Genomic DNA, 18,207 nt, shown 5'->3' with positions numbered 1-18,207 from the left:
CTGGCCGAGCTGGGGAGACCCTCATCCTCATGGCTCTGCAGTGAATAATGGGAAAGTACCAACGGGTGCCTCTGGGCGGTGTCTCACACTGGGCAAGGCTCCTCTCTGGGTTCCGGGTTGTGCGTCCTCCCAGCTCGGGGGCTCTTGGTGACGCCTTGGCCACCAGCCCCGGCAGTCCCCAGGCGGTGGTGAGAGTCAAGGCTGTGGCGAGAGTCAGGACTGTTTGCAGATCCGTCGGCTGCGTCTGGGCTCTGTTCTCTAAGTTGCGAGGCGGCTCTGTTATATGTCCCCTGGTGGTTTGTGTCTATAGGATGTTAGGTCTGTAGCGCTAATTCTGTTCAAAGGAGTAAACCTGAGCCTTTTATAAGTTAGAGGTGGATGGCATCGCTCACAGACTCTTTTGTAGGAATAATTACCTACAGGTATCGAGCGCCCACTCAGTCCCTCTCTGCGTCATTACGCACCTGGGTCCCGCCGCCAGGAGCTCTGCCCTGTGGGCATCTCAGGCCCAGGGCAGTGGGTCGGATTAACCACACAGCTTTCCAGATTGGACATAATGATGGAAAAAAAATAATCCGGCCAAAAAGCTGCACAACAGATTGCCTGAAACTTGCTGGGTGCTCTGATTTCTTATTGATTTCTCACGATGTAGGCATGGAAGGAGCCGCGCCTGTGATTAAGGTGGCCAGCATATCAGATGACCTCGGCTGCCTTTTCAAGTAGAAAGGTTTATCTTGGAGCAACAGCCCTCCCAGTGGGGAACTTCCCCTCCCCTCACCAAGATTGCTTCTGGGCTCTTCTCTCCCATGCACTCAGTATCCGATGACGATGGTCATTATTAGTTTTCAACGGCCTAGACATGATGATCAGACGGTGGCAAGAAGCATCCTTTCAAATTGATCAATATCTAATAACTGATAACAATGCAGAGCTCTGGCCTTCTCCTGGATACATTAGCTACAATCTCTGGAGCGATGTTACTCACTGGGTTTTGCAAGTGAGCAGATTGGGGACCCAGCTCCCTCCAGCACAGCCCACATGCTGGTTTCTGCTGGGGGTGCTGCGCCCGAGGTGGGGGTGGGGGGGCGGGGCCACTCCACTGGCTCTAGGGAAAGCCCTCTCCATCCTTCCTGTAGGTGTGACCTTGGACAAGTCTCTCAAACTACCCACACTCCATTTTCTTAAGATGGAACATGTGGGTTTTAATAACGCTTGACTTACAGGATTATTATGAAGTTGAACTGAAGGAACACGTATAATAGGCTCAGGAAAAACCCTGACACATCAGAAAATAGTGTCGTTTCCCCTTATTGGTGGGGGGTACATTCCAAAACCCTCAGTGGCTACCTCAAAGCTCAGATAGTACAAACCTTATATATACCATGTTCTTTCCTATACATACCTACCTATGACAAAGTTTAATTTACAAATGAGGCACAGTAAGAGATTAACAATAACAAATAATAACAGAACAATTATAACAATTATACTGTAATGAACATTAGGCGGATGTGTCTCTTTTTCTCTGATAACCTATCTGATAAGTGACTAATGGGCATTTTGGGGAGAAAGGGTGGAATTTTATATATCATGGCTGTGGTTAAACATTTATTTTCCAGGTGAAATACATCTTTCAGAACGAAGTTCAGTGACTGGGCTGCATTTGCTGGGGCGAGGTCCCAGCTGCCGTCTCACTGCGTTATCACCCGCTCGGAATGCAGGCGCCCGTGTGAGGTGCCAGCATCTGCCTCCTCCACGTCCCTGTCCCCAGGCCAACGTCTGATCAATATGCAGCTGGTGTTTGCAGTAGTTGAGTTGTGGGGAACTTTTCCTCACGCTGCCTCACTAATAATGACACAACTGTGTCTGCAGGTCAGAGGGCAACATCCTATCCACCCATCCTACCCAGACCAGGCAGTGACAGGAGCAATGGGGGCCTTCTCTCCATTTGTGCAGGAAGAAGGTCTTTGTGCTTCTGGGTAAGAAAGCAGGGAGGCTGTAGTGGCTGGTCCGGCAGGCCTGGTGACTCACAATATGGATTGCAAGGTCCTGGCTGTGTGGTCATACACTGGCCAGTCACCGATGCTCTCAGATCAGGCTCTGCAGCAGGACAGCATGGCCTCCTTCCAAGACCTGTCCTGCTGCCTGGGAGCTGAGCTGCCGGCATCTCGGGTGGTGGGGCTGCCCTCCCTCAGACCCATGCAAAGGGCATGGACTGTGCAGGCCTGTGGCCCGGATCCGCATCTGAACCCTCCTCAGGTGACACCTCTGGTCGGTGTCAGGGGCAGAGGCGATGGGGCAGGGCCAGTGACCACTCTCCTCAGTGTTCGAAGAAGAAAGCTTTCAGGGTTCCCAGCATAGGCGTGGGCTGAAATATGGCATTATCTGGCTGACTGTGAGCCAGAACCCAGCCTGCTGATGGCTGGCTGCCAGGTGGGCTCACCAAGCACTGGCCCCTCTCAGGCCAAGTCTCTGTCTGGCTATGGATCCCTGACCCCCGCTCAGCCCCGGACATTGGAGCTCAGCCTGAGGGAAGGAGCAGAGGTGAGTGCCGGAGCCACGAGAGGGAGATGGTCCTCAATCGTGGAACTTCATCCTAAACCAACCCAGACACACCCGTTCCCTAGTTTGTAGATACAAACAAGAGACTTCAAAGCAAGGACACACTTGCCTCTACCACCTACCTTTCCTCCCTGCATATGTGTGTGTGTACACACATGCACACACAGTGAACATCCATTATACACACCACACTACACATACATCACACACACCACATGCACTCACACACTTTACACACACACCACACACAACATACATATAGACACACATTACATACATCATGCACACTACATGCACACACTTTGCACCCACATTACATATAACACACACAGACACACATAATATATATACCACACACACTATACAAACTTTGCACATACATCACACATATGAACACACACACCATACACATCACATTTATTATATACCATGCACAAATTACACACACAAAACACAGAACACACACCACACACAGATCACACATACACCATGCACACCGCACATACTTTACACACACACACACACACACACACACACCCTTTAGGGGAGGTGCACTCTTTCTCTTTCACCACCCAGTGGCATTTGGGCAGTAAGTTGAGGGGCTGCATGGGTAATAGTAACGAGAGATGTTGAGTAAGACGAACACATTCATTTGGAGGTGTATCTTTGAACAGTGTATGAAAATAGGGTTTTCTAAGTATATTAACAGGACATATTACAAAGGGGATGACTAATCCACTGATAGAAAATAAGATTTTCCAAGCATTTCAAAGGCATTTTAACATGTAATAAATAAAATTCACTCTTATCTGTAAGTTTTTACCTACTAGTCAGTAAGCTGAATTAGGAAAAAATAGCCTTAATTACTGGTACTAACCAACCTGGATAGAGCATTTATATGTCCCAGGTCCTTGTCTAAAACGTCTTCATGTGCTATCTTATTTGATTCTGACCTCAATTCCATGTCACTGTCCCTGTCTTAGGAATGAGTCTCTGAGAGTCTGAGCAGTGATATTCATAGCAGGGCTAGTGACCATAGAGCACAGGGCTAGTGACATGGAGATGGCACCAGAGGTGTGCCCACTGGGCTTCTGCTTTCAGAACTATTCTGGCATCACAAGTCATTAGCCTGGGAGCCGTTGGAAGGGGAGAGCTACTTCCACGTGGAGAGGCTAACAGCCAGGGCTTCCGCAGCTCGGTGGGAAAGACATGGAAACAGTAAGATTTTTCTCCTCATGCTAGCAATACGTTGACTACATTCTAGGAGTTTTCCAATCATGAGAGACAGAAACAATCGTTTGTTCACGTTCCACTGTGACCTAGGTGTTCGCTGAGGAAGGAGCCCTGAACGGATAGCCAGGAGACCTGTGTTCTGTTTCCTACGTGACTTTCTCCGCATCCTTTCCTTCCTTATCTAGAAAACAAAGGACTGAAACTAGAGCAACTCTAGGGTTTGCTCTGCTTTGACACCCAGTGATTCTTCGACTTTGCTTCAGTGGGATAACCCAGGGCAATCACCTCAGTTTTCAGTCTTGTTGATAGTTATGTTTGTGGGAAGGGGCTATTCATGCAGATGTGTCGTGCTTCTTAAGAGCTGATGGCAAATGGACAACATTCCCATGCAACTCCCACCCCCACTGCTGCTGCTTGGTCAGGTCAATGATCCTAGTGACCGCCAGTAATTCCCATCCCAGGACAGCAAGCACGCTCCCACCTCTTTCTGGCTGAGAAGGTGACCCCTCTGTTAGGTAATGTTGAAATGTAAGAGGTGTTCATATGGCTTTGAATGTTCACCCCCTTGTTTAAATGCCTGACATTATGCTACACACCAGAGGCGAGTACAATGCATGCCAGTCACACCCAGATCCTCCCACCCCAGTCCCTGGGCTCTGCCTCCTCAGTAGTCTGCGCAAGGACACTGCTGAGGTCCCCTCCCCCAAGCCAGCGTTTCGGTCCCCGCACCACACTGCGGGTGTTTCTCCAGTTTCACGTGCCAGAGATGTTTCAACAAGCAGGCACCCGGCCAGCTCTTCCCATGTTAAATAATTGTACGAACTGTGTTCAAAGAGACTATGTTTTTTTTCTTTCTTCTTCTTTTTTTTGAAGGAAAAACACAGGAAAGAGAGGAAGGATAACTAAAAAAAAAAGTATACACACACACACACACACACACACACACACACACACAAAACCCCTGGAGTTCTCAATCACACAACTAGTATTTCCCTACCCCCCAGGTGAGGGTAGGACTCCAGGTGGGGACAGGAAGAAAACTTCCTGTTCTGGGAAACTCAGGTAGTACCCCTCTGCCCCCCCACATCACCCCAAGGATCCCAGTCTTTGGGGACATCAGGCTGGGACCCCACTCTTCAGGGACGGGGTTGCTTACTTAGATTGTCGTCATCCTCCGTGTTAGTGGCCCCGGGGCTCAAGTGCTTGAAGGGAGCGATGAAGGCTGACAACATGCTCACTTTGTCTGGGAAGAAAAGAACAGAAATGCTCTTTTGACATCGAGTTTCAGAAAAACTCAGTGCTTTCATATGCTCTTATTACGGAGGGTTTGGACAAGGGAGGTGGAAAGGTCGTTTTGGTTCCAGCCACTTCATTCGGGTTCAGTCTTTTATTGGATTTCTGACAGCATTTTATCAAATTCCCCTCTCCATTCAATTTTAACCGTTATGATTTCTATCTTTTTTCTTTTCTTATTTTTGGCATCTCCCCTCCTTTTGTTCCACGTCCCTCAAAACTCGAAGTAATCGTCTCCAGGGCAACAGCCTTGCAGGAGCTTAGAGGATGCTGGGTGGGGCAGGGTCTGCTAGACTGAGGTCATTTCACAGAGAGCGGCTAAAGCAAGTAAAGACATTCCACAATGAAAAGAGCATCTGTGCAAAAAAAGCCAACACTATTTCCCACCATTAGTGAACTTGCTTTGTGGGCTTGACAGGCATGAAAATAATGGACTCAAAGCTGTAAAATATACTTAGTGTGCATTTGGGAAGTAGAATTATGGGAGGAAGAGGAAGGGAGAGGTGAGATGGCAGGTGGAGGAGGAAGCAGTGCGGGCTCCCCGCCCGGAGGAGGTCTTCCTGGGAGGGGCACCGTGTCACTGCAGCAGTGGAAGGAATCCCAGGGGATGCCCTCTGCCTGCAGCCCCGGTGGAGGGTGAGCCGAGCAAGACTGGTTAGGCAACCTGGTCACCGGACATCCCTGAGTACGGCCGGCGGGGAGATGGACCCAAGTGGGAAGTACCAGCCGTGATCAATGAGAGATGTTCCTTCTACGGTCTCAGCAATTTCTCTCTTCAGCTGAGAGATGGAGGAATTGCAGGTTGCATGTACAATTGGGAGACACAAAGAAATGACTAATAAAGGGAGCCCAAAGGAAAACTCCTGATTTTAGGGGTTCCACCGACTAGATTTAACCACAGGAGGTGGGAGCACTTGTCCATAAGCAGAACCGACGGCCTTGCAGAGGAGTCCTCCGCTGTTCTCAGATTCCTGCCTCTTGTGTCCTCTTACCCTCCAAGTCTGTATGATTCATTATATCCCATAGGCATCTTGACCGCATTATTAAAAATATGAGAGCTGGAAACGCCACCACTGCTCAGCCGTTGTGTTACATTGTTGTGAAAGAGTCATTCCTGCTCCCCCTGTGGTTGGGTTATCCAGGGCCCTGGTGCCAGGGGTGTGGCTACTTTGCCCTGCGAGACACTTTCTGTCTCCTCTGGTATATGAGGGCAGGGTGTTGAGCAAGGTCACTATTTGCCTCAGGCTGCCTTTGTCTGCCTCTGTGGTCAGAAAGGACTGTTGACAGCACTCCCATTTCAGCACACGACTGAATGGGATGTCCCAGGACCCCGGTGACTGGCGGTTTTATATGCAGCTGGCCTGAGGCGTCCAGACCCAGGCCTGGATCCTGCTCTTTTTCTTTCCATTATGAGCCTGTTTTCTCTTTAGCCAAGCTTCCCAGAGGCCAGGGGAGTTCACATTGAAATTCATTCTGAAGCCTGTTAACAGCTGTTGTTTCCAGTAGGGACGGGTAACAATATAACGTTCACTCAAAGAGAACAATAAATAACTCAAATACAAAACGCCTGCTCCTTCTTCATTCCCCGAACAAGAAGAATAAGCCAGGGAGGACTGGCTCTCCCCGAGCCTGCACGGCCCAAGCTAATTTACTACCAGGGAATGAAATCTCTTGCTTGAGTTATAATTTCATTAAGGCGGCCCAATAATATTACACAAAGAGTGTGAAGCTCAAATGATTTAGTCTGGAGCATCTCAAAATGAAATTACAATTTTCTAATAAAGCAGGCTACCAGCCCAACACCCACAAAAACACACTAAGCCATTTCGGAGCTCACCTGAGCAAAATGTGAGATGTTTAAAGATTGTTTTAGATCCATCAAAGTTCTCGCTTTTTAGGGTTGCCAGATTTCTCAAATAAAAATGCAAGACAACTAGTTAAAAATGAGTTTTAGATAAGCAATATGCTTTTTTTTTAGCATATACATCTCTCATATTGGGACATATTATCAAAAATGTATTATTTATCTGAAATTTAGATTTAAAGTAAAGGACTTGAGCAGACATTTCTCTAAAGAAGATATACAAATGGCCAATAAGCACATGAAAAGATGCTTAGCATCAATAGTCATTGGGAAAATGCAAATCAAAACTACCATGAGATGCCACCTCATACCCATTAGGGTGGCTATTATCAATAAGATAATGCATAACAAGGGTTGGAGAGGATGTGAAGTTGAAATCCTTGTGCACTTCTGATGGGAATGTAAAATGGTTCGGCCACTATGTAACCAGCAGTCCCACTTCTGACTATATACCCCAAAGAACTGAAAGCAGAGATTACAAGAGACATCTGTACCCTAATGTTCATAGCAGCAATATTCACCAAAAGGTGGAAGCAGTCCAAGTGTCTATCAATGGAAAAATGGATAACAAGATGTGGTGTAAATACACACAATGGAATATTATTCAGCCTTGAAGAGAAAGGAAATTCAGTAATATGTTACAACATGGACGGACCTTGAGGACATTATGCTATATGAAATAAGCCAGACACAAAAAGGCAAATACTGTATGATCTCACTCATATAAGGTCCCTACCGTAATCAAACTCATAGAGACAGAAAATAGAATGGTGGGTTCCAGGGGCTGGGAGATGGGGGATGATTCAGTTTACCTACAATGATAACTTGAGAAATTGTGAGAAGGTTGAATTTTTGGAGCCTATGTTGTGAAAGCAATTGCTATCACAAACTGTTTTGTTTATAAACAATTGATCAAATAATTATTACCAAGGAAGATGAAAATTTGAACAACTCCTCTGGTGTGTGAACACACCACACGTCAGTTATCCAGAAAATCCATTCATGTGAAATAGCATGTTTGTTAGAAATTTTAACAAAAACTGTAATTTAAGAGCATATCTGTGATTACCCAAAGGAGTTGAAAACTTATGTCCACACACAAAACCCTGCACACTGATGTTTACAGCAGCTTCATTCATAATTGCCAGATCTCAGAAGCAGCCAAGATGAGTTTCAGTAGGTGAATGGATATATGAACTAAAACAAAACCAAAACTAAAACACACTAACTGCTAAAATGCCCAAGGATTTGGTCTTATACTCTGCCTCCTGAAAAGCACTAAATATTTCTGGAATAGTTTATTTGAGAAAATTATATACATTGAGCATTTTGGTTCTGTCCTCATTTCAACAACCAAAAGTAAGGTTTTGTCCCATGTCTGGCGTTTGTAGGCCCCACACCTAGCGCAGTTCAGCTGTCTTGAACAGTTACATAACTCGAAAAGAAGGAGACAGTTGGAAGCCACAGAACTCCGTTGGTACCTTTGGGCTACAAACCTCAGCCTCTTTTATAAGTCCCCCTCATCTGTTTTCTTTTTGCCAAATGCACTCTGACAGATGGCCTCCCTCAAGCTGACCCACTTTCTTTTAAAACTGTACAGTCTAATCAAACTCAGGTATGTGTGTTACCAAATGCAGCTTCTACCCAAACAGAAATGCAAGTCAGTTTGAATATGAAAATAATTAATGTCCATGCAGGCAGAAGAAGGAACGAATGTTTCTGAGTAAAGGTAAAGAATGTTTCTCACAGATTTCCAGGAACACGTTTCAAAACACTGTTCTCAAGCTGCCATTCTATGAGCAACACAAGGGTTGTTCAGTGGAAAAAAGATTCTGGCTCTGCCCTGAGCTTCATAACATGAGAGGGTTCGATTTTCACAGGAAGGCAAGGATCTCTCCTGGCAGTTTCCAGATAGATAAAAGTCATGAATTTGGTCTTGAACGGATCTAAGCAAACAGGCAGCCATCCCATAGTATGTTTCTCACTCATTGTTAAAGGCTGAAGTATGTTCTCCTCCAGCATTCATGTCGAAGCTCTGAGCTCCAGGACCTCAGAATGAAAACTGAATTTGAAGATGGGTCTTTAAAGAGGTGGTTAAGTTGAAATGAGGTCCGTAAGGTGGACCCTAAGATCTTGGGATTAGTATCCTTATAAGAATCAGAGATCAGAATGCAGACATGCACAGAGAGATGAACATGTGAGGACACAGGGAGAAGAAGGGCTACACGCCAAGGAGAGAGGCCTTAGAAGGAACTAGCCGTGCCCACACCTTGGTCTCAGACTTCCAGCCTGTGAGATAATAAATGTCTGTCTTTAAGCCGCCCAGCCTGTGGTACTTTTCATGGTAACCAGAGCAGACTAATATATTTAATCAACAAATATTTACTGAATGCAAATAATTCAAAGTCTGAGGCTAAGAACCAATGCAGAGAGTCAGAATCTGGCCATGGGGACCTCATGTCAGGGAGGCATCTTTCAGGAGGAGACTGGTTAGCTGAGACCTAATAGCTAATAATATTGTCTACCATTGATTAAGCACAGAGACAATCTTTGAACCACATGGTATGGCTCCAGAGACAAGTATACTTCCACCGATAGGACAAGTACGGGTCCATCAAGTTAAGGGAGGGGAGTTCACTCCAGGCAGAAGGCTCTGAGTAGTTCCCCAGGACCTAGTTAAGCTTCTGAAACTTGACAACACTGTCTGAGTGGCTCCCCAATTACCCTGGACATAAAACCTTGAGACAGTAATATAGGACTTGATTCTAAATTGAGGACCCCAGGGGACAAGCACATAAAACTCTGGGTTGTGAGAAATGAGCTGGAGGGGGGGTGGGGGTCAGAGTAGGGAAGAGATTGAGATAGAGAAAAGAGAGCGAGAAAGAGAGAGAATCTCATTCAAGATCAGTCTGAAACCCTGACATGGGTCCTTAGAATCACCCCACACTTGTCCCATGGGATAACCAACAATTGGACATATGCTACTGTTACTGAGGGGACATAATGGCCAGTTAGAACCTGCGGGTGGTCATACTGCAACCTTGGCCAACTAAACAGAGATTCTTTCCTCCTATTTTCCTCTCCCCTGATGGGCTTTGAATTGGTTGTGACATGGTACATTCCAACCTGGACTGGACTGAATTTCACAGATTGAAAATGATTAGAAAGTCATGGGCTCTGCCTGAGATTCATTGAGGGAGAGTAAAAGGAGGAAGGAACAGAGTGTGGTTAAAAGGAGCAAAATGGAAAAGACACACTAATTGTTCCAGATTTCTACTCCAATATGGAACTTCAGGAAGAACCAGAGAGTCTGCTCTGTGAGGACCCACATGCTGCCTTGCTGCCTGGAGAGAGGTCTTTTATATTCTGTAAAGATCCAAAGGAAGTCAGGGAACGTAGAACTTGTAAATTTCTCTGTAAAGTTCCTCAATTCTGTAGGAAGCAGTCCCCACATGAAGGTTGCTTAAGCTCCTGGCAGTTCTGAGATCTACTAACCACATGAGAAAATATGACTTATAATTCACAGGAATTAGAAGCATGGCTCTCAATGAGTTGTTTGGCAAAATTAGGGGTCTCTTATGGAATCCCTACTTTTGTCACAGCTTAATTTCAAAAGCATGTTTAATTTCTCCTAGATAGCTTCCCCACAAAGTCATAGCATTCAGACATTCCCATACCATCGTGGGGCACATCCCAGGGCAGGTTTTTGACCAAGCTCTCGTAGACCACATTGGCTTGACTGTGTATGCCATAGCCCAGCGAAACTTGATTTATTTTTGGAAGGTGAGGGGAAAAAACAAGCTCACACCAGATTGTACTGTGTGCTCTCCTGACGTGAATGGCGGGCACACACACAGATGGTCTGTCAAGTGATTGACAGAGCAAGGTGACTCTTTGCAAGAAAGTATATTTAAATACAAATATATCTAAAGGAATGTGTTCAGACTTCACTTAGAGAGACTCATGGCCTTCCACATTATCTGCCAAGGCACTCAGTGGCTTTGCAAAGTCTAAGTGTTTTTCATTTAATGCTCCACTGGGGAGTGGATGCATGGTGAAGTGGATGACATTCGCTGAGTTGGTTCAGCATCCTCCATGAACTTTGAGGTTTGAGGGTTACTTTAAGTTCTGTCGCTTTACTGCCAAGACAATAAGTCATGCTGGACAGCTAGTGGTTTCAGACCTATTGGCCATCTAGCCTGGGCATGGTTGTATACTGCCTTCTCTGCTTGGGGCAGCAGAAGGTCCACCCCAGTAACAGATAATGTGGTGAGGTGAGAAGGTCAGGTTCAGCAGTGACACCATTTGAGGCCACCGGACTCTGAGACCAGACAAAAAAGAAAAAAAAAGCCTACAGCTTCTTTAAAAAGATTTTCCTTCTGCTGTGACCAGTGGAGTTGAGGTTCACTGGAGTCACTCCTTCAGCAGACCCCTCATGCTCCACATGCAAATGTGTGGCTGGGTGGCAATTTGTTTTTGATAGTAACTGAATTCTAGAATTTCCTGGGCAGTTAAGAAAGTGGCAAAAATTAGAAGTGCATTTCTCAAATTGGGAAAATAGTTGTGTTCTTGCTTTATTTAACTCCTTTTCCACTCGCCGGCCCTCACACACTGAAATGCGCACACAATCGCCCTCATGTTACTCACTTCCTAGATACGGCCCCTGCCCTAATTTGGGAGGAGCACTGCATCTGTTGTCAGAATTCCCCACAGCTCTGGGACCTTCTCGTTTTCGGTTGATAGTTGTTGTTTCTCACTGGGGACAAGGTTGAGGTCAGCTCTGAATGGTCTGAGACTAAAAGAACAACTTGACTGTGTCTGTCTCTGACCCTGTGAGTAGTTGTTCCTACTGTGAGACCGTTTGTGGGAGTTGAGAGAGTCTTTGGTCAGAGAGAGCAGGTGGCCAAGGGCTCCAGTGATGGATTAATTCACAGGAAATTTGTGCCAAGTTGAAGAACCTCCGTTGCTCACCTGGCTCTGAGGACCAACAAGTCTATGAGAAAGTCCCCAAGACGTGCTCGGGCTGTGATTCTGGTCAGGAGTTCTATTTCAGTGGTCCTCAACCTTCCTAATGCTTCGACCCTTTAATACAGTTCCTCATGTTGTGGTGACCCCCAATTTCATTGTTACAAATTGAAACATAATTAAAGCATAGTGATTAATCACAAAAACAATATGTAATTATATATGTGTTTTCCGATGGTCTTAGGCGACCCCTGTGAAAGGGTCGTTCGACCCCCAGGTTGAGAACCGCTGTATTAGATAATCAGCTCAAAGCTGGAAAATCCCACAAAATAAACACTTAACCCCACACACCTACATAGGTCCTCTGAGAACTATAATTATTGAACCATAGAGATAATGAGAAATGTAATTCTCCACATAATAAGTGCTAATCCTATACTGGTTTTGAATTTCTTGTCCCTATAGACATGTTTTCTCCCAAAGCCCTTCTTCAATATCATTAGTTCTTTATAAGTCCTGCAGCCTCCTTGCTTAGCATTTTTTGCCTTCCTGCTCCCTTTTCTTTGGAGATGTACTAAATCTAAATACTCTTATTTTGCAATTTTACATCCTATTTCTATTTTATAAAGATTGCCCTAATTCATTTCTTCTGGCTATGGCCAGTTCTTTTAGACACTTCCTATCTTTCCTGTGCTAGAAGCTTCAACCCTAAATCATTACTCCTGTATGAGTGTCCGATCACTCACTCCAGCTCACCAGGTTCTTAGAGCACTGTCATGTATTTGTGATGGTCAATTTTATGTGTCAGCTTGATGGGACTATGGGATGCCCAGGTATTTGATTTAACATTATTTCTGGTTGTGTCTATGTGAGTGTTTCTGGAAGAGAGCAGCATTTAAATTGGTAAACTGAGTAAAGCAGATGGCCCTTGCCAATGTGGATGGGCCTCATCTAATTGTTGAGAGCCCGAATAGAATATAAGATGGAGGAAAGAAGGATTCTCACTCAGCCTGGCTGTTGGACTGGGATGTCCATCTTCCTTTGCCCTCCTGGTTCTCAGGTCTTCAGACCCAGACTAGAGTCTTAGAATCCACACCATTGTCTCCCCTTGGTTTTCAGATTTTCCAATTATTGCACCTGGGTCTCTACTATGCTTTCCTGGGTCTCAGCTTGCAGATGGCAGATGGCAGATTGTGGGTCTTCTCAATTTCCACAATCAAGTGAGTCAATTCCTTATAACCTCTCTCTCTTATTCTATTGGTTCTGTTTTTCTGAACCAATATTCCTGAGATAGGGTTTTTTATACACAAGCTATCACAACATTCTAGTAGAAGAACCCAGCTGTCAACCATAGATGTTGCCTCCTCTTCATAATCCATCCCCCCCTCCCCCGCCCACTCCACACGCCATAGTAGTTCAGTCCTGGAACTGGGTGTGCACTCTAGAGAGTGCTATTCACTGTCCTGGATGGTGGCCAGGGTGGGTGGTATGTTTAAGTTTTCTTTAATGTGTACAATGTCTTTTTCGATTGTACGGGTGCGTGTCCTCGTTTGAGTGAGGAGTTTGGGCATAGTGAGGGCGAGGCTGTTGTGAGCAGCATCTCCATAGCTTTGCTGCTGCTCTTCTTTATCCAGATACTCTGTGCCAGGCTGCCCAGTGTGCCCTGGCCAGCCCATTTTTTCCCTGTAAATCTGGTGTAATGATGAGTAGGAGTGCCCCAGTTTGGACGGTGCAGCATAAGGCCATCCTACTTACTAACAAATGTCTCATTTGGAGGTGGGTAGCCTGAAGGCAACTGCACGCCTGAATCTCTAACTCCCTTGCAATTTGAAATCCAAATTCCTCACTTCCTCCAAGACATTGTACTGGATTGCTTTAGAAGCAGTGGTTTTCAACCTTCCTAATGCCGCGACCCTTTAATACAGTTCCTCATGTTGTGGTGACCCCCAATTTCATTGTTACAAATTGAACATAATTAAAGCATAGTGATTAATCACAAAACAATATGTAGTTATATATGTGTTTTCCGATGGTCTTAGGTGACCCCTGTGAAAGAGTCGTTTGACCCCCAAAGGGGTCGTGACCCACAGGTTGAGAACCGCTGCTTTAGAGGCATTTCTGAGTCCATTCGCTCAAAACTGAATGGGTATCTCCTGTCAAGAACTAACCACCTTCCCAGTGTTTCTCTGACCCGTTTAATGCCATCCACACAGGGGGCTGAATTGAAACCCTTGAGTCATTCTGACTTACCTGTTTCCCTCTTGCAGTAAGTGAAGTGGGTCTCCAGAGTGTTCCTCCTGCCATTTCCTACTCCTCACCCTGCTCTTGCCACAGCTGCTCTCATATGGGTTCTGTAATGATCTCTTATCTATTATATATCATCATCATCATCATCATCATCATTGTCGTCGTCGTCGTCATTGTCATTGTAATCACAGGGCTGTGTGAGAATTAAATGTGATGGGAAAGTGACACAGTATGTGCCTGACATGTGACACATACTCAGTACAGTGAGCAGTGATTGGTGATAATGATGACTAACCTCCCACATCTCATAGGATATAATCATTCTCTTCAACTTGTGAGGTTTGCAGTGATGTTTATGTCCTCTAGCATTTCTGAGGGCCATTGGATCTACTAGTAGTGTTGCCTTTATTTTATTTTCTAACATTGCTTTTATTGGTTAAGGTATTGAATTGAGCTCATTTGACAACTAGAAGTAATATATTATAGAGCCTTCGGCAGGTTACCCTGTCCCCCGCTGACTTTGTCTAGGCCCATTGTCAGCACTAATGTGTTCTTCAATAGCGTATAAAATTTGCTAATTTCTCATCTCTTATGTGAATTAGATGCCCTATAACAAAAATAGAACACTCGGCACATAAGTCATTGTTTAGAGAGCAGGTCAAAGTGTTAGCATCTGAACTGGCAAGTCTGAATTATTTCCCTTTAAAATGGAACTCCTGGCTAAAGTGTGAAAATAATATTTATTATTGTTAAGCTCCCTAACAGACTGGTTTACTCATGCAGCCCATCTCAGGCCAAGCTAATGCTGCTAGATTATCTTCCCAGAGGCTGACCTGAGGCTGACCATAAGATTAACAGCCCTCTGTTGTTTCCATGCGTGTGATGGTCTATGATATTCATATGTGGTGGCTTCACATGTGTTGGCAAACACAAGGTCCTCCAGAATGTTGAGAAGCCCCCCCCCACTCCTGGCCCCCGATCCAGGTTGGCCTCTGTGCCACGCTGGTATATATCCATCATGTCAAGTACGCTCCCTGGTCAGTTTTGGCTACTGGGACCCAGAGTGGAAACAGCCTGTCATTCATTCATTCCGTCATTTGTTTATTCAACAAAGATGCATGAGCACTTATTGTGCCCCAGGACCCAGCACAGTCTAGAAGAACCTAGAACTCCCTGTTCGTGCCCTCTTTTCTGCACAGCCTGTATCATCATTTTCAATGAAATGTGTCAGACTTGCCTGACTGTCCACCTCTCCTGACAGACTTTACATGTGCAGGGTGTTCTGTCCACTTTCACTGTTGCTGCCGCGTCCCCAGTGTCTGCAACACTGCCTGGCACAGTGATGGCGAACCTTTTGAGCTCGGCGTGTCAGCATTTTGAAAAACCCTAACTTAACTTTGGTGCCGTGTCACATATAGAAATTTTTTGATATTTGCAACCATAGTAAAACAAAGATGTATATTTTTGATATTTATTTTATATATTTAAATGCCATTTAACAAAGAAAAATCAACCAAAAAAATGAGTTTGCGTGTCACCTCTGACACGCGTGTCATAGGTTCGCCATCACTGGGCCCTGGCACATGGTAGGTGCTCAAAAATATTTTCTGAATGACTGAATGAATGTCGTTGGAGACATTTGACCTTGAATCAAGCAAATTGGTTTCTGGGTCTCTTCCGTCTCATATGTTAAACACTCTACTGCTTTGTGCTGACCGTGTATCCCAGTAGGATGAGCAGTCTCCTCCCTCCCCTGCAGAGTGGACTAGAGTCCCCTCCATGAGTCTCCCAGCCTCATGTGCCAGGCTGACCTTCCTTGCTTTCCCTAGAACCTTCAGAACCCAGTTCTGGAACGCAGGTAAAACAACCACAAAACATATTAACTTGCCATTTCTTTCCTTGGAACATTTGAAACAGAATATGGAACAATCAATTAATACGAGTAAATGAAGTTTTCATGGTGGACTTTCAGGCGCTGGGATAGTGGGGGAGAGGTTTCGCACCTCGCTGTGATCCTCAAGCCTTGCCCGCGCATGGCCTGGGAGCTGGTCTGTGTCCTAGTTTATACGAAAGCCCATGTCTACACCAGGGGAAGAAATGCGTTCTCCCCTGCGTCAGCAGCAGAGCCTGCACGAGTCTTGCTCCCAGAAAAGCAGGCTGCTATCTACGGGGACTTAATGGGGAGCAAGTTACTGCAGAACCAGGGACAGCCTTCTAGCTAACGCCGGGAATGCCCGCCGAGCACAATTTCCCCGGAAAATCTTCCCTCAGACCCCAGTGCAGACTCGGCACTCAGCACGGGCTCGGGAATATTCCCCGAATAAATAAATGAAACATGTGAGACACAGGAAATGATTAAAATGAATTCAGAAGGTCCCCAGTCATTGGTTTCAGGTGACTCTGTTTTGCTGGAGGTGGTCGCCAGTCAGCAAACACGACAAAAAGTCCCGACCTCCTGAACGCGGTCTCAGAGTCACGTCGCCATGTGTGAGTGTCCGCGTCTTCTAAGGGTTCAGAGGATGCTGGTTGCCGTTCAGGAGCGGAAGGGGGCTACCTGGGAGAGCTCCGTCTGTGCTCAGAGGGCTCCTTCACCGTTAGAATCGGAAGAGAGGGGACACTGGCCTCCCTTTTCCTAAGACGCCACCACCCGAGGGCGAGAAGACCTGCCATTTGCAGATGGGACCATGTCACAGGGCGGAGGGCATCAGTGAATGGGATTTGGACAGAACGTGGGTCAGCCACTTCCTTTCCCTTCACTCCTGGTGTTCACCGCGACGCAGCACGTCCCTTCTCTCTGATGAACTCTGGCCAAGGAGCGGCCACCTCACCCTGCTGTTTGGGTCCCCGCCTCACGGAAGGGGTTGCCACCGCTCTGCTGTGTGGATGATAAGCCGTGCCCCAGGATTGACTGTAAATCAGCTTTCACGTGTTCGAAGGTTTTGTGACGTTGTTTGGAGGTGCACCAGCCTGAACACTGTCACTGAGAAAACTGGGGAAATGACTCACCAGGTAAGATCCATCCCTGTCATATAATCAGGACCGAATGTGATGATAAAATAAAAAACAAAGAGAGAAATAGGTGGGTGTTTGCCCTTAGGGAGCACCATAAAAAGAGGGGGTGCACCCTCGAAGGCAGCTGCGTTTGTGCCCGGGAACTGACGACGTGCGGGTAGAGTGGCCATGGTCATGGCACATGGAAAGGCCAGCACCACAGCGCCTTCCGCCTCTGGTTCTGTTGGCTCTGAAGGATGGGGAAGAGTAAGAGCAGCGAACCTAGCCGGTTTGGAAAGAGGGAAAAACAAATGGAAAAGAGTGCGTGTGGCATGTGCCAGGCAGAGGTGACCGCCGCCAGAGATCCGGGACGTGGGCGCAGATCAGCCCAGCAGGGACTCGGGCTGGTGAGACAGGGATGACGGCAAGACTGGGATGGAGAGACGGGAGGCCCCTAGGCAGACCCCGTAGACTTCTCCATCGGAGGGGACGACAGCGAGGCTGGCCCCAGTTCACAGCATCAGCGGGCGTTTGAGCAGACCCGCCTCAGAGGCCGGTCAGGCGCCTTCAGAATGAAAGGCGGTTTACAGGGCGAAACACACCGCCTTGTAAAATGTGAGTCTCTTATTACTTCTCCTGAACAGCAGAGTGAGTAGAAAGCAGTGGTGGATGGATTTTTCTGTACGACCGGCAAACGCGTGTGCTGTTCTCTATTAGATTCCCTGAAAATCAATCTGCAGCCTAGTTCAGCCTGGTAAAATTAGATCTAAAACTATTTAATTTTGTTTCAAGAGTGTTTTCCCCATCTGATGCCCAGCCTGAGGACACACAGTGATAAAACACCCTGAGTTATTACCGGCCCGCGCACCGCACCTCTGTCTGGGAGAGACGCACACAGAGCTGTGAGTTTTCTCCGTGGCCTGGCGCCCGGGATTAAATGGAAGCCTTCCTCAGCACCGAAAGGCCCATTTTTTATGCTCCTTTGCATTCCACATGGATTGGTAATAAGATGTGGCAAATGGATGGTTTTAATTTGCCGGAGGATGCGTTTT

The 18,207-nt window shown here is 46.4% G+C and overlaps 1 protein-coding gene across 1 annotated transcript in view; it reads right to left on the bottom strand.

Moving 5' to 3' along the window:
• Positions 1–18,207, bottom strand: part of ADARB2 (adenosine deaminase, RNA specific B2 (inactive)) — a 168,593-nt gene that overhangs the window by 126,050 nt on the left and 24,336 nt on the right. The window contains exon 2 of the mRNA XM_023753600.1: positions 4,952–5,038. Within this exon, the coding sequence (XP_023609368.1) occupies positions 4,952–5,038 (87 nt within the window). The remainder of the gene's footprint in view (positions 1–4,951; positions 5,039–18,207) is intronic.

The sequence above is a fragment of the Myotis lucifugus genome, unplaced genomic scaffold (assembly GCF_000147115.1).
Source record: "Myotis lucifugus unplaced genomic scaffold, Myoluc2.0 scaffold_47, whole genome shotgun sequence".
NCBI lineage: Eukaryota > Metazoa > Chordata > Mammalia > Chiroptera > Vespertilionidae > Myotis > Myotis lucifugus.
Note: the sequence above shows the minus strand (reverse complement) of the source record. Positions and strands in the feature narration are given on the sequence as shown.